Raw genomic sequence first — 14,548 nt, 5'->3', positions numbered from 1 at the left:
CACACTAGTCAAACGAACAAGACTTTGGGAGGGTTACATGCAGACAGATGTGCTCGGGCACAGAACGAATTACCAGTCTGAGTACCCACTAAGACCTTTAGAGGTCCTAAGCATTTCAAAGATTTTGGTGCCCCCACATATATATGAGCTGCACTCACCCTTAGGACAGCCGATATGACCAAGACAAGAATGAGCACGTGGGCCTCGGTGGACCGTGTGGCAGTTAACAGATTCTAATGTATTCCCAAGATTAATATATCATTAATCTCTGTTATTACGTTATTATTTTTATTATTGCAAATATATTGTGGTCTGAAAGGGAGGCTCTAGCACCCCAAACCCGACACAGGCACAAGGTTTTTTATTGTTTTGTGGGAAAGTCTTCCCAATCGTTTCCCACTTAAACTCAGTACAAAAGTACCAAAATACACACAGCAATGCCCTTTCCTTCTTTCTTTCTCGCCTCCACTATTCCTCCAGCATCACCCGACTCCTGCTCCTGGAGCAGTGGCAGCTGGCTCCTAAAATGTAATACCCGGGAGTACTTGCGGTGTCCCATAGGCTTGGCCCAGAAGCACTTCCATGTAAGATGGGAGCCCAATGAAGCAGGGCTCTGCAGTCCCCTACAGGCATCCCCTGGTGGCACCCAAGGAACCTGATAGGGCTTAGTAGCAGGACTCCATCTCCCATGAACCCCTGAGGGAACCCATGGGGGCTGCCATTTCGCATTCCAGGTGGTACTAATGCCCTATGCACGCTCTGTCCCCCCAGTCCTTCCAGTACTCAGACGTCCCAGCCAGATAATGCTGCCAGTCGTCAGCCACAATATGTATGTAATTTTTTTTAACTTAATGCGGGAGCCCCTTTTTTTTTTGTAGAATCTGGTGCAGCAGCACCATTTGCAGTTTTGCACCCTGTGGTCCATGGTAAATGCAGCAATGGAAAATTCCTTGGGTTGACCCCCGCCTTCCCATGATGCCCTGAACATGTGCGTATTTTGCTTAACCGTTAACCCAGCCCTGGGTGATCAGAAGGAGCGAGGTGGGGTGACCATCATGGGGTATATAAAAGGGAGAGGCCTCGGTATGACTACTTGATGCCCCCAAGTTGAACCATTGCCAGGTATGTGGAGGGGACAGAGTGTCACATGCAGTCAGCTCAGAGAGGACATTCTGCTTAAGTTTTTTGTCCTTCATTGTTTTGTACTTTTGGTTTTTGTTTTTGACCTTTGCTTTGTTTCCAGGTTTTTTGTTTTTTGTTTTTTTTTTCATCTCCTGGTCCAGCACCTTGTTGCCATTTTTTGTCCTGCCGTTTCCACCATATTTAGTAGCAGAGACGTCCTCTTCTAACTAACGCATTGTGGTTAGGACTAAAACCTGCAGTCACTGTGGCCCACCAGGACCAAATTTGAGGACCCCCTTGATATAGATTTTGCCTAAATGAAGAGTAAATGTTTCCTTCTCCCTTCTTTTAGTAGATGCTTCTAGATCAAGGTGGTAATGTTAGAACCTTTATTTTTAACAAATGATGTGTTTGAAAAATGTGATGTCCTAAGCACCATTCTCCATGCTTTGTTTCCTACAGAGAAGAAAATCCCGTTATTCTGACCTAGACTTTGAAGTAAGTATGAGAATCAAGTGAGGCATTTGGCAATTAGGAACATCTGGTTGGCCATCCATTTGTAGCTTTCCTTAACAAATGTATTTTTTTACTTTTTATATAAAATGAACAAATATTTATAATTGTACTGGGGGGGGGGGGGGGGGGGGGAATGTATGTCTATGTGTAATACACAGTCGCTGAGCAAATCATGAGGACCTCTTAGGGTATAGGAATCCTTCTGCTCTCAAAACAGCCTCATTTCTTCATGGCATGGATTCCACAAGATGATGGAAACATCCCTTTGAGATTCTGGTCCACACTGGCAGGATTGCTTCATGCAATTTCTGCAGGTTTGTCTTGCTGTGAATCTCATAAAATGTTATGTTAGGTTGAGGTCCAGTGAATGGGAACTCCTTCTCATGTTCATGAAACCAATGAACAAGGGAAAGGTGCTATAGAAATAAAATGTATTATTATGATGATGGGATGACTTACTTTGTGACATGGTGCAATGTTATGCTGGAAGTAGCCATTACAAGATGGGCACATTGTGGCCATGAAGGCTCTGCAACAATACTCAGATAGGCCGTGGCATTCAGGCAATGGTTGATTAGTATTAACGGGCCCAAAGTGTGCCAAGCAATTATTCCCGACACACCATTACACCACCGCCACCAGCAGACGCAAGGGAGGGTGAGTGTATGGATTCATGCTGTTGGTGCCTACCATACGTGTGCTCGCAGGATCTCCACAGGTGATGTCCAGTTGAGGTATTCAAACCCAAATTGTTGTATCCTTGAGACATCAGGGATAACCACTGCACCAGCATGCCACCCTGGGTTGCAAATCATTCAATGTCACTGAGCAAATTCTTGGGACCACTATACTAATGATGGGTGGGGTCTTCTTTTTATCCTCCCTCATAACAGCCTCAGTTCTTCATGGCATGGATTCCACAAGATGTTGCAAGCATTCCTTTGAGATTCTGGTCCATGTTGACATAACAGTTTCTGCTGCGGCATTTAAGCGACCGTTGATTGGTATTTATGGTCTCAAAGCTTGGACTGTTGACACAAGGCAGGTTGGGTACATGGACTCATGCTTTTGGTGCCTACCATCTGTGTGCCTCAGCACAAAATCAATATTCATCAGAGCAGGCTACTTTTTCCAGTCTTCACTTGTTTAGTGTTGGTGGTCTGTGCCCACTGCAGCCTCAGCTTTAGTTCTTGGCTGACAGGACTTTTACTCAATGTGGGCTTCTACTGTTGTAGCCCATCCACTTCAGGCTTCAAAGGTTTGTGCATTCCAAGATGCTTTTCTGCTCCCCACTGTTGTACAGAGTGGATATCTGAGTTACTGGCGCCTTTCTGTCAGTTTGAAACCAGTCCGGCCGTTCTCCTCTGACCCCTCTTATCAACAAGGTGGGCACAGTGGTAGCACTGCTGCCTCGCCGTAAGGAGATTGTGGGTTTGCGTCCTCCCAGTGTGAGAGCGCCTTGAGTAGTGAGAAGAGCGCAATATAAATGTAACAAATTATGATGATGATTATTGTTATTATTATTATGGTAGCGCCTTGAGTAGTAAGAAAGTGCAATATTAATAATGAATTATTATTTTTATTATTATTAATAAATATTATTAAAATTAACAAATTATTATATGTATTATTGTAGCGTCTTGAGTAGTAAGAAAGTGCAATATAAATGTAATGAATTATTGTTATTATTATGATAGCGCCTTGAGTAGTGAGAAAATTGCAGCATAAATGTAACAAATTATTATTATTATGGTAGTGCCTTAAGTAGTAAGAAAAGCGCAATAAAAATAATGAAAAATTATTATGATTATTTTTGTTAATAATAGTAACAAATATTAAAATTAACAAATTATTATTATTGTTATGGTAGTGCCTTGAGTAGTTAGAAGAGAGCAATCTAAATGTAATAAATTATTATTATTGTAGCGTCTTGAGCAGTAAGAAAAGCACAATATAAATGTAATGAATGATTATTATTATGATAGCCCCTTGAGTAGTGAGAAAAGTGCAATTTAAACGTAACAAATTATTATTATTGTAGCATCTTGAGTAGTAAGAAAAGTGCAATATAAATAATGAATTATTATTATTATTATTATTAATTACTATTAGTAACAAATATTATTAAAATTAACAAATGATTATTATTATGGTAGCACCTTGAGTAGTTAGAAGAGAGCAATATAAATGTAATAAATTATTATTATTATTATTGTATCATCTTGAGTAGTAAGAAAAGTGCAATATAAATAATGAATTATTATTTTTATTAATTATTATTAGTAACATATTAAAATTAACAAATTATTATTATTATTATGGTAGCACCTTGAGTAGTTAGAAGATAGCAATATAAATGTAATAAATTATTATTACTGTAGCATCTTGAGTAGTAAGAAAAGCTCAATGTAAATGTAATGAATTATTATTATTTTTACTAATTAGTAGTAACAAATATTATTAAAATTAACAAATTATTATTATTATGGTAGTGCCTTTAGTAGTTACAAGAGGGTAAGGTAATATAAATGTAAGGAATTATTATTATTATTATTATTATGGTAACGTCTTGAGTAGTGAGAAAAGTGCAATATGAATGTAAAAAATTATTATTATTATTATTATTATTAAGGCAAGTCCATCCACAGAACTGCCAGTCTCTTTTCGCACCATTTTGAGTAAATCTGAGAGCAGTTACAGAAATACTCCGAGCAGCCCGTTTGGCTCCGCAGTTGAAATCGCTACATTCACATTTTTCCCCCCATTCTGGTGCTTGATGTGAACACGAACTGAAGACCCTGACTCGTATCTGCTTGATTTTAGGCGTTGCGCTGCTGCCATGTGATTGGCTGATTAGATAAGTGCATAGATAAGCAGGTGTTCACAATCATTGGTCCAGTGTGTGTATTTAAATGATTTGATTTACATACTGTATGCAGGTATGTATTCAATACAGTGTATACATTTTCAAGCTGCTTGTGTTTATTAAGTACATGTCCATAACATACTTATCGATTTTTTTTAAAAACTACCTTCTGTCTAGTTTAGGTTTGAACAGGATAGCCAGCCGTTTTGGTGATTTCTAAAGTGTTGTTAGTCAAAGCAGCATTTTTCTCTGTCTATAAAATTGACCCCCCCAACGTTGGTACTGTACCCTTTTTTCCCTTTTTCTTAAACACTGGACACATGCTCGTCATTATCGTTCATAATTATCCAATCCCCTGGATCTGCTTGCCTTAGGAATGAGGGCTCAGGCTTGCAGCTTTTGATGAATTGCAGCGAGAAGGTGTTTACCCACCTTATTACACGGTGACCACCCTGGTAATCCGTCAATGGCAAAAAGTAACCTAGTGAAACAGCTGAATGTATTACAGTATCTTTATGTACGCTTAATGGCAAAGGTGGCCTCGTAGGGCTTTTATAAGCTCATGGCCTTTTGAAGAGCATTGTTTACAAAGATCACACACCGTGTGCCTTATGAATTCATTAGGATTTAAACTTTTTGTTTCTTGTTAACAGAAGGCATTCCTGGCACATCTTTTAATAAAGTATCTATCTATCTATCTATCTATCTATCTATCTAGTATGAGCTTAAAATATGAATTATTTCAGAAGTTAAACATTTTGTCAGCATTATTTTTATTTTTCCCATGATGCCATGTGTAAGCACATAAGGGTGCCCATCATATTGTGGCTCCGTCGATTCGGCTTTTCCAGTGTCCGAGTTTGTTGATATCTAATGTTTCTTTTGGCTTTGACTTTGGCTCCAGGTTAGTTTCCTCCGTTGGCTTTGAACGATCTCCACTTGTCATGAAAACGGTCGCTTCCTCGCCCACATGGACCTCTGACTGCTTACCATACCGACGGCATACTGACTCCTTAGACACTGTAATAGAAAAGAAATGTGAAGTGACCGGGAGATGTGTAGTGCAACCGGCGGCCAAGAAGTAGGCAAAGCAATGCAAAAAATTTGGGGTACCACTCTGGTAACCCCCTGTAACTCTTAACTCAAAAGAGAAAAAAAAACGATAACAGTTTATTTCTTGTGTAGCCCAAAATCACACAGGGAGGTCCGCAATGGGCTTTAATAGACCCTGTTCTTTTTGACAGACCCCCAGCCTTGACCCCCTAAGAAGACAATAAAAAACTCCCAAAGAAATCTTGGGAAAGGGAATTCAGAGAGAGACCCCTTTCCAGGAAGATTAGGCTTGCAGTGGGTGTCAAAAATGGAGGTAAATAAAACACACAAGACCACAAGTAATCCTCTTCCCAGATCTCAATGGCCAGTCTATCATGGCCACCTCAGGGAATACAATACAACAGAACAACAGTAATAGTACAAGTACAGAGCAAAGTGCAAGAGTAGGGGAGGATTTGGATTGGTTCAGAGCCACGGAGACCTCGGCCAACAAGCGGCCCTATTGGCCATTCCATAGCTCAGTCAGTGCTGGGCAGGCCAATCAGATGAAAAGACCCTCCTACCCGATGATTCCAGTGCTCCTCCATCAGAGATAACTTTTCCTTAGGCAGGTGGGCAGTGGCACCAAGTGCCACATGTAAATACAGAGAAGAGATTATAATGATCATGTTACTTATGTTTTAGTACTAATAACTAACAACAGAGATGCAGCCTGCACAGTTAATCAGCAGCTCTAGTCAGGGTGTGCTAAACTGAAGTAGTGAGATTTGAAAGCAGAGACTGAAGGGGCATCTCTTATGGTAGCAAGCAGACCAATCCACAGTTTAGGGGCCCTGTCACTAAAAGCTCGACCTCCCACTGTTATTTTATTAATCCTTGGGATCACAAGCAGGCTGGCATCTTGAGATCTTAATGTGTATTCTGGTTTGTAAGTCATGATAAGTTCAGACAAGTAAGCCAGACCTTGGCCATTTAAGGCTTTATATATTAAAAGGAGGATTTTGAAATCTGCCCTAAACTTAACCGGGACCCAGTGTAAGGATTTAAGAACTGGAGTTATGTGTTCATAACAGAAACAGTCCCGACAATAATGAACAAAGTGTTCAAAAGAACTGAAATGGTCGTGTTATCCTAGGTGTCTTTGTTGCGTCTCTGGTTCTATACCAGGGTTGGGCAATGTCTGTCCTGGAGGGCTTCAGCCGCTACAGATTTTTGTTCCAACCCAGTTACTTAATTAGAAACCATTCCTAGCCAGTCTTGGATCTTATTTAATTTTATGGCTTGTTAGTGTGGTTCTTATATTGTATTGTAACAGCCGACCCCTTACCCGGCCGGCAGCTACACCTCCAAGCCCTGTGGCCTGGATAAATTACTGAGCTGAATCTAAATAACAAAGCCGTACCTCTAACAAATGAAAATTTTCCCCACAATCAACGGTTTAATCAAGCACGCAAAAAACAGATGATATGTAAAAGTAGGTAATTAATTATATTTAATGAGCAATAACAAGAAATGCACAATAAATATATATATCCCTCCACCAAAGCAACAACACCATATATATATATATATACACACACACAATAAACCCTCCCTTGCCCTTGTAACATATAACAAACAACACGAATAACAAAAAAATGAATGATATACGGAATGATCGTGAACTTGAGTCCGTTCATAAGAACTGTCCTGAATACAGTTGACTGAACTAGCGATCAATGAGTCGTTTGATTTTCCCGGAACAAAATGGAGCAGCCTCACCATGAATCCTCGGCGCGTGGTGGATGATGAAGTCCGACCCTGGGGTCTATCATGATGAGGGTATTGAAGTAAGTCCGGCGGACTGAAAAACAAACTGGATGAAAATGCGCGATGTGGAATACAGCAGGTACAAATGGCTCGTGGTCATGAAAATGAAAAGTCTCCTTCTCTCCTCTCCTTCTTTTTTTTCTGTTCCCTCCTGATTACTTAAATAGTCCTGTGATGGATGTAATTGATTAATAGCAAACAGGTGTTTTCCAGGATTGAGGCTGCGGTCTCCTCCCATCATCCGTCCCCGACATTCACTGACACACAAACAGCAAACGGGACGATGGAAACGAGACGCATATGGTACTAACACTGACAACACTATTACTACTATGTAGCCCTGCTATAGTATATTTTTTCCTTTCCATGCATATCATCCAGATGATTTGAAATCTAAAACAAATAATTTTCAGTCTGTCACATATTCCTCTTAAGTGTTTTATTAAACCAAATAGATAGATAGATAGATAAATAGTGCCTGGTGAATCCACACAGGTATGAATGGAAACAAGTTAGATGGAGAACTGCGGGCTCCTTTGTCATTTGCATCTTATTGCAAATAAGGAGCCATTAAAAACACTGAATGCAGACTGAAATAAGGTGGGGAACCTTAACAAACGAGAACACTAAAATGAAGCATCAAAATGTCACTTGAACAACAAGTGCTTAGTCAGCAATAACTGACCTCTCAGTAACTCTTTTAGGGCTAATTTTCTTTTTGTTTCTTTTCTCCCAGGGCTAACTAACTTTTTTTAAAAAAAGAACACAAAGCAATTGAAATCAACAAAAAATATTTACTTTTGACAAATGTTACTGTCTTGCATGTTGTACGAGCCTGCATACTCTATGATTTCACATACATATCACATACATTTTACACAGCAAAGTCGTCCTGCACAGTCTGATCTCGCTCAAAGCAGCCAATTTCAGTCATTGTCACGTTGCACTGCTTACAATATGTGTTGCTTTGGTGCCTCCTTTTCAATTGTCTGTTGCTGCGCTTTCTCACATATATTGTTAGTGTGTACTGTAGAGAGACAAGTCACCCGTTTGCCATCGTGCCATGCCACTGCCACCAAGTTTTCTGCGCACATGAAAACCGTATTGTCACCTCTTTTCCTCTTCAGTCTGTGAAGGCCTGTGTCTCCTGTTCACCCTCACTGTGCCACAAGCTCCAATTCCTCTGCTCTGTAACTCCATGAACAATTCTGGGCATGTATAAAAATTGTCCAAATGTACACAACATGACCCAAATGTTCATAGCCCTGAAGCAGCTCCAGCACAGCCTGACTTGTCAAGGGACAGTTCTCTCTTTCAAAGAAATACTTTCCTGTATATGTAATTACTTTCAGGCAGAAACCAGTGTTTGCTTCTGCCAGTACAAAATCCTTTATGCCATACTTTGTGGGCTTGTCTGGCATATATTTGCAGAAAAAAGGTGTCCCTTTTATTTTATCATAGATTCATGCACAGACAAATCACAGCCAGGCTGAGAAACTTGTTTCTATGTTGGTTCCACAATGTCAAGCAGGGGCTGAACTTTATACATGGCGTTATAGCCTGACTCACCCCTTGGGATTTGCTTCTGTTTATTACAGAAGTGAATAAAACTTTGCAGCATCACATACCTATCATCACGCAGCATAACCTGTCCAAAGCCACCAGGGGACAAAGCACGTTTGGACCAATGCTCCCAGAAGTTATATCACCAGTTCTGTCCCATCACTATTTGTAAGGCCACAGCGCGCTTCATCTCGTCTTTTGTTGTGGGTTTCCACTTTGAAAAACGAGAATGCGATGCAAGCGCAGCCCGCGATTCAAAAAATTTCTCTGCCTACCTGTTTGTCTCGTCTGACAGTAGCTGAAAAGCAGCATCAGGAGAGAGCAGCCTGAAGTAGTCCAGCGGCTGGTGATCTGTCGTGTCCAACAGCAACCCATGCTGTCTTGTGAAGTCCGGTAGCCAGTTCGGCTCCCACGGATCAATGTCTGTGTATTCCTCCCACGTAGACCTCGCTCAGCTGGCGCGGCATCGGCTGGTGTCCGATCAGCTGATGCCAGCTTCTCACTCTTTTGCTCGATCTCCTGATCACTGTCAATAAAATCCGATTCTGAAAAATCAGAGTCCGACTCCGCGATAATGCGCAAAACATTGTCTGCCGAGTGTTTTCTTTTCTGCACTCGCTTCGCTCCCTTGTGACATGTCGATGCCATCTTGCCATTGTTTACATTTCGCAACTCACGCACACGCAAGGATTAGTTGCCGATTCAACGAGTCTAGCATTCCTCCAAGCACAGAGGGAATGCCTGCGACGTGACAGTGAGTTTTGTCGCCATTAACAGCTGATTGTCGCCCTCTATCCCTGGACGTCGACTTTTGTCGACATTCGCCCTCAACCCCTCCTGTCGACAAAAGTCGACATCCGCCCTAAAAGAGTTAAGAAACTGGGTTGAAACATAAACCTGCGGCCCTCCAGGACCGACATTGCCCACCCTTGTTCTATACAATGGCCTCTTCTTACTTGGTTGTTAACAGCTCTGCAGAGCCAATCATCACACCTAATAACTCCTGCGCTGGGAGCTGGAAGGTCTGCCAGTTCAAGTCCTGTTATTGCCAGAAGGGATCCTACTCCATTGGGTCCTTAAAACGTAACAATCGTTCCAGGGGCCGCTGTACAATGGCTGAGCCTGCGCTTCAAACCCTCAAAGGTCAAGTGAAAAGACAATTTCCCCTCCAGGCTTAACAAAGCATATCAAATCAAAAAATATGAAAAAATTGCAGATCTCCCACCACATTGAACAGTTAGCAACAGACCTTGTGACGTGAAAGCGTACTTTAGTTTTCTACAAATATAAACCCATCTGGATGTAGTGAACCGAGTTAAAGATCACTCACCAGGCCATACGATGTTTTTTTTCATTATTTAGGGTTCCCGGTTTTATTCTTTATTTGTTTTGCCTTATACAGTTTCTTGTATTAGGAATTTGTTAGTTTTCACATACCCCTTGGGGTCAGAGCGCTGGCTCAGCCGTTGCAGAGTGGGATCTCTTTTGGGCAGTGACGGGGATTCAAACTAGGAACCTTCTGGATACCAGCGCAGACCCTTAGACTCAGAGCCAGCTGTCTGATACACACACCAAATTATGCATCTCTCTGTAATGGCCGTGACCAAAAGCGCTCTTCTGAATGGCAGCCCTGATGTAAATTCCAGCTTTGGGATGCTGACAATGAAGCTTTTGTTGAGACTAAATCATTGAGGTGCCGATTCAAATCTGTGGCAATTTTTCTTGTAATTTGCAATCAACCTGATAGGACTCACCTCTGCAGATGCATTCATAATTGGAATTGAGTTACTTCAAAGTTAAACTCCTCTTTCATGTGGCGTTTCTGCTTTTTCGTCTGTTACTCGTACATCAAAGCGAATCAAAGACCCTTAATGTGAGGCGGCTTCCTTTGACTTTGAGCGTATTTATTTCTCCTGCATTGTGCACCACTGCAACATTAATTTGCTTTGATTTGACATCAAGGGGACATAAGGAACTGGGGGTGGGGATCAATGTTTAATGTCCTCTACTGGAACAGAGTGTGAACGGAGGCTCGTTCTAGCAGAAACACATATTGAGCACATGACGTGCACTGCCCGGCCTGAAATGTAGGGTTTCTAATGTTCAAGTAAGTGTGTGACAAACTCGACCAAGAGCCATAGCAAGGTTTGAGGCAGCCATCCGTATATATTGTTTCCTGGCTGCAAAATTGAAAAAATGATAGCACTGATATGCACGATTCAGAGTCCGAAATAGAACTGAGAGAATAGGGAAAAGGTGGCGGCTTTCAAAGGCCAATATAGGAAATTATATCAGAGGGGTCGGAACCATCCATAGGCTCGGGCCTGGAAATGACATCTGAGGTGCCAGACCCGGAAGGGTCTTCATCCATAGGCTCAGACCCGGAAGTGACGTCAAAGGGGTCGGAAGCAGACTTGACCTCATCGGGGCCAGGTGGAATTTCCCGTGAACGGTGTGTAGAAAAGCACGAAAAAGAGTCCGTGCACTCTGCTACAGCCCGGTCTGGCTCGGAGTTACCCTCATTCAAGCCGTTTAGCTGCCTCCCATGCGCACGTGTGTGGCAAGTGCAATTCAATTTTAAGTTGAATAATTGTAGGCTTTCCACATATGGACTTCAAGTGAATTCTCTGCACGCACAGTATTTTGTGGGTCTGATATATACAGCACCATATCATCCGCATATAGAGAATTTTTTTTTTACATTTCTGGATTACTGAACGACCAATTTGTCTTTTTGGTATCGATCCTTGAGTATATTTTTTCGACCTCATTTCATCTCCTGATCCTTTAGTTCAAATCTTTTTCAACTGTCTCTTGCACTGTCTGCTCCCTCAAGAATGCTTAGGCAAATGGACAAAATGGACATGAACAGAATACATGTGGCAACTATACAAATTTTGTCAGTTGCAGACCACAATTCACATTGGGTTTCACTGCAGATTCATATAGAAAGTCAAAATTCATGCAGTAAATTGCGTAAAATATAAATGAAAACAACAAATCAGACCATGCAGCTTCAGATCTCTTTCCGCCAAGTTTGACTACATAAAGGACATAACAGTGCCGGAAAAAGTCCAAAGAAGGGGATGAGTTATGAGGAAAGATTGAAAGAGCTGAGCCTTTACAGTTTAATCAAAAGAAGATAAGAGGTGACAGGATTGAAGTGTTTATAATTATGAAGGGAATTAGTCCAGTGGAACGAGACTGTGACTTTTGAAATGAGTTCATCAAGAACATGGAGACACTATTAGAAGACTCGTGTCTGAAAATACCTCACAGCACTGGCAGTTATTTTGTGCTTTTTGTGACTCGTTTCTTTTTTTGACAAATTTCCAGCAATTCGCTATCTGATGCTGCAACTCTTTATTGTGGTTTTGTCTTTTCTTTTACATTGGCATAGTCGGCAGGATTTCACTGGAATGTCAGACCCTATAGACCTGACCCGGTAGATGGAAGGAGTTTAGGGCCTTTCAAATTTAGACTTGAAGTTATTTTAGAAGAATTAAGTGAAACGTTGTTGGCCTGAATGGCCTGCTCATCTAGATTGTTCTAATACGTCTGTCCACCTAAGCGTTTGGACTTCACTGGAATGTCAGACCTTATAGACCTGACCTGGTAGATGGAAGGAGTTTAGGGCCTTTCAAATTTAGACTTGAAGTTATTTTAGAAGAATTAAGTGAAACGTTGTTGGCCTGAATGGCCTGCTCATCTAGATTGTTCTAATACGTCTGTCCACCTAAGCGTTTGGACTTCACTGGAATGTCAGACCTTATAGACCTGACCTGGTAGATGGAAGGAGTTTAGGGCCTTTCAAATTTAGACTTGAAGTTATTTTAGAAGAATTAAGTGAAGTGTTGTTGGCCTGAATGGCCTGTTCTCATCTAGATTATTCTAACAAGTCTATCCACCTAGGCATTTACCTTCCTCTTCATCTTCCTTCTTCCCCTGAGAGAAAACGGGGATAAACACGTTGACGTTAAAATATGATAAATATTAAAGAGAACGGCTTGCTTGCTACTGTTAAGGGGATCAATGCCGGGTGAGCAAGTTGTTCCATGTGTCAAATGCAAACCTTCTAGCCTGTGACCGCACAGCTTTGCAATAACAAAAAAAACTCATTTTACTGCAAATATAAAAGCATTAGAAATGTTCCATTTATCTGCTCTCTATATATTGTGGAAAGCTCAGACCCGACACACACACAAGCAGACACAGAACGTCTTAAAACACACTCGCTTTAATTGCAACCCCTATTTACAAACCCAAGCCCCAGTGCAGTAATCACCAACACCGTCCTTTAAACTTCCTTCTTTTCCTTCTTCTTCTCCCTATCGCCTCCAGCTCCTCCCAGGCAAGCTCTGTCCACTTCCACCCGACTCCGGCTCCTGGAATGGAGTGAGGCGGCCCCTTTTATATCTTCCTAGATGTGCTCCTGGTGCTTGATGACGGACTTCTGGCAGCACTCCCCAGTGTGGCGGAAGTGCTGCCCTTGCAACCAGAAGCACTCCGGACGTACACCATCCCTGGTCTGGCAGCAGTTCCTGGTGTGGTGGAAGTGCTGCCTTCCAGGGCTCCATAAGTATCCGGGTGACCACAGTGCCCCAACCGGATTGAGCTTCCAAGCTCTGCTCCCGTGGCCCCCACGCAGACCAGGGCGGCTGCCCTCTCATGGCCCGGGGAAGGTATTGCTCCTCTCCCGGACCCTGCAGGCGTCCCGGCTGGGCAGGACCCCCAGCCATCTGCCACAATATATATATATATAATCCTAAGCTGACAAGTGCAACAATTTTGTGCACCAACTTTATGTGATTTTTTTTTTTGCCACGCTTTAAATCTGGCTTATTTTAAAACCTACATATATATATGTTTGGTATAATTCTTTTAAGAATTGTTGTTAGATTTTCACATTCTTATTCCGTTGTTAAGTTACAAACTAAAAAATATCAAGAACTCATGTCCCGTGAGACAAGACTTTGTGCCAAGAGATTTAACCACACCTGGGGCCGGAAATAAAAGACAAAGAGTAGGACAGCTGCTGTACAGGCTTTTAAATGATGCGAAGCGCCGCACGAGATGCAGATTACACGGCACGGCAGCAGCTGATTGAGCAAAGAGGAGGTAAAACAAACTGTATTTGTTTCCCATTGTATCACCGCTTAAGAAGGGGTTTCGGAGGAGCGACCGTGTCTCGTTGGGGTGTGTTCAGCCCCCCTCTTCACAACGCGAGCAGCAGAGACGCAAAGTGGCTGGCACATAGTGCAGGGTGGGGGGGTTGGCGAGCGAAGTGAGCAGTAGGGTAAACCCCCTAGTGTTTGCTATATTTTTATATAAGAATGGTGTAAGAAGAGCCTCTAGGGGTCTTTTCTGCCCACTACTATCAGGCTATTCAATGCATCTACCCAATGTACTCGTTATGTTTATTTATTTATTGATTGATTGATTGGCTGTATTATTTGTCCCTTGAGTCTGTATGCTTGTTTTTTTTTTATCTTTCTGCTGTTGTATTCATTTGAATTTCCCCTTAGGATTAATAGGTTGTTGTATCGTGTTAGCCATTATGGATGTTTATGAGAAGTTAAGCAAAATGTAAACATCTGGCATGAAGAAAAGGCCTGAGTT

General features: G+C 41.8%; 1 protein-coding gene across 4 annotated transcripts in view; it reads left to right on the top strand.

The window, feature by feature from the left end:
* Positions 1-14,548, top strand: part of adgrb3 (adhesion G protein-coupled receptor B3) — an 872,307-nt gene that overhangs the window by 844,412 nt on the left and 13,347 nt on the right. For all 4 annotated transcript variants that reach the window (XM_051919125.1, XM_051919127.1, XM_051919124.1 and 1 more), the window contains one exon: positions 1,585-1,620. In XM_051919125.1, coding sequence (XP_051775085.1) covers positions 1,585-1,620 — 36 coding nt within the window. The remainder of the gene's footprint in view (positions 1-1,584; positions 1,621-14,548) is intronic.

Source organism: Erpetoichthys calabaricus, chromosome 15 (assembly GCF_900747795.2).
Source record: "Erpetoichthys calabaricus chromosome 15, fErpCal1.3, whole genome shotgun sequence".
Classification (NCBI taxonomy): domain Eukaryota; kingdom Metazoa; phylum Chordata; class Cladistia; order Polypteriformes; family Polypteridae; genus Erpetoichthys; species Erpetoichthys calabaricus.
This window is presented reverse-complemented; position numbering and strand designations above follow the sequence as displayed.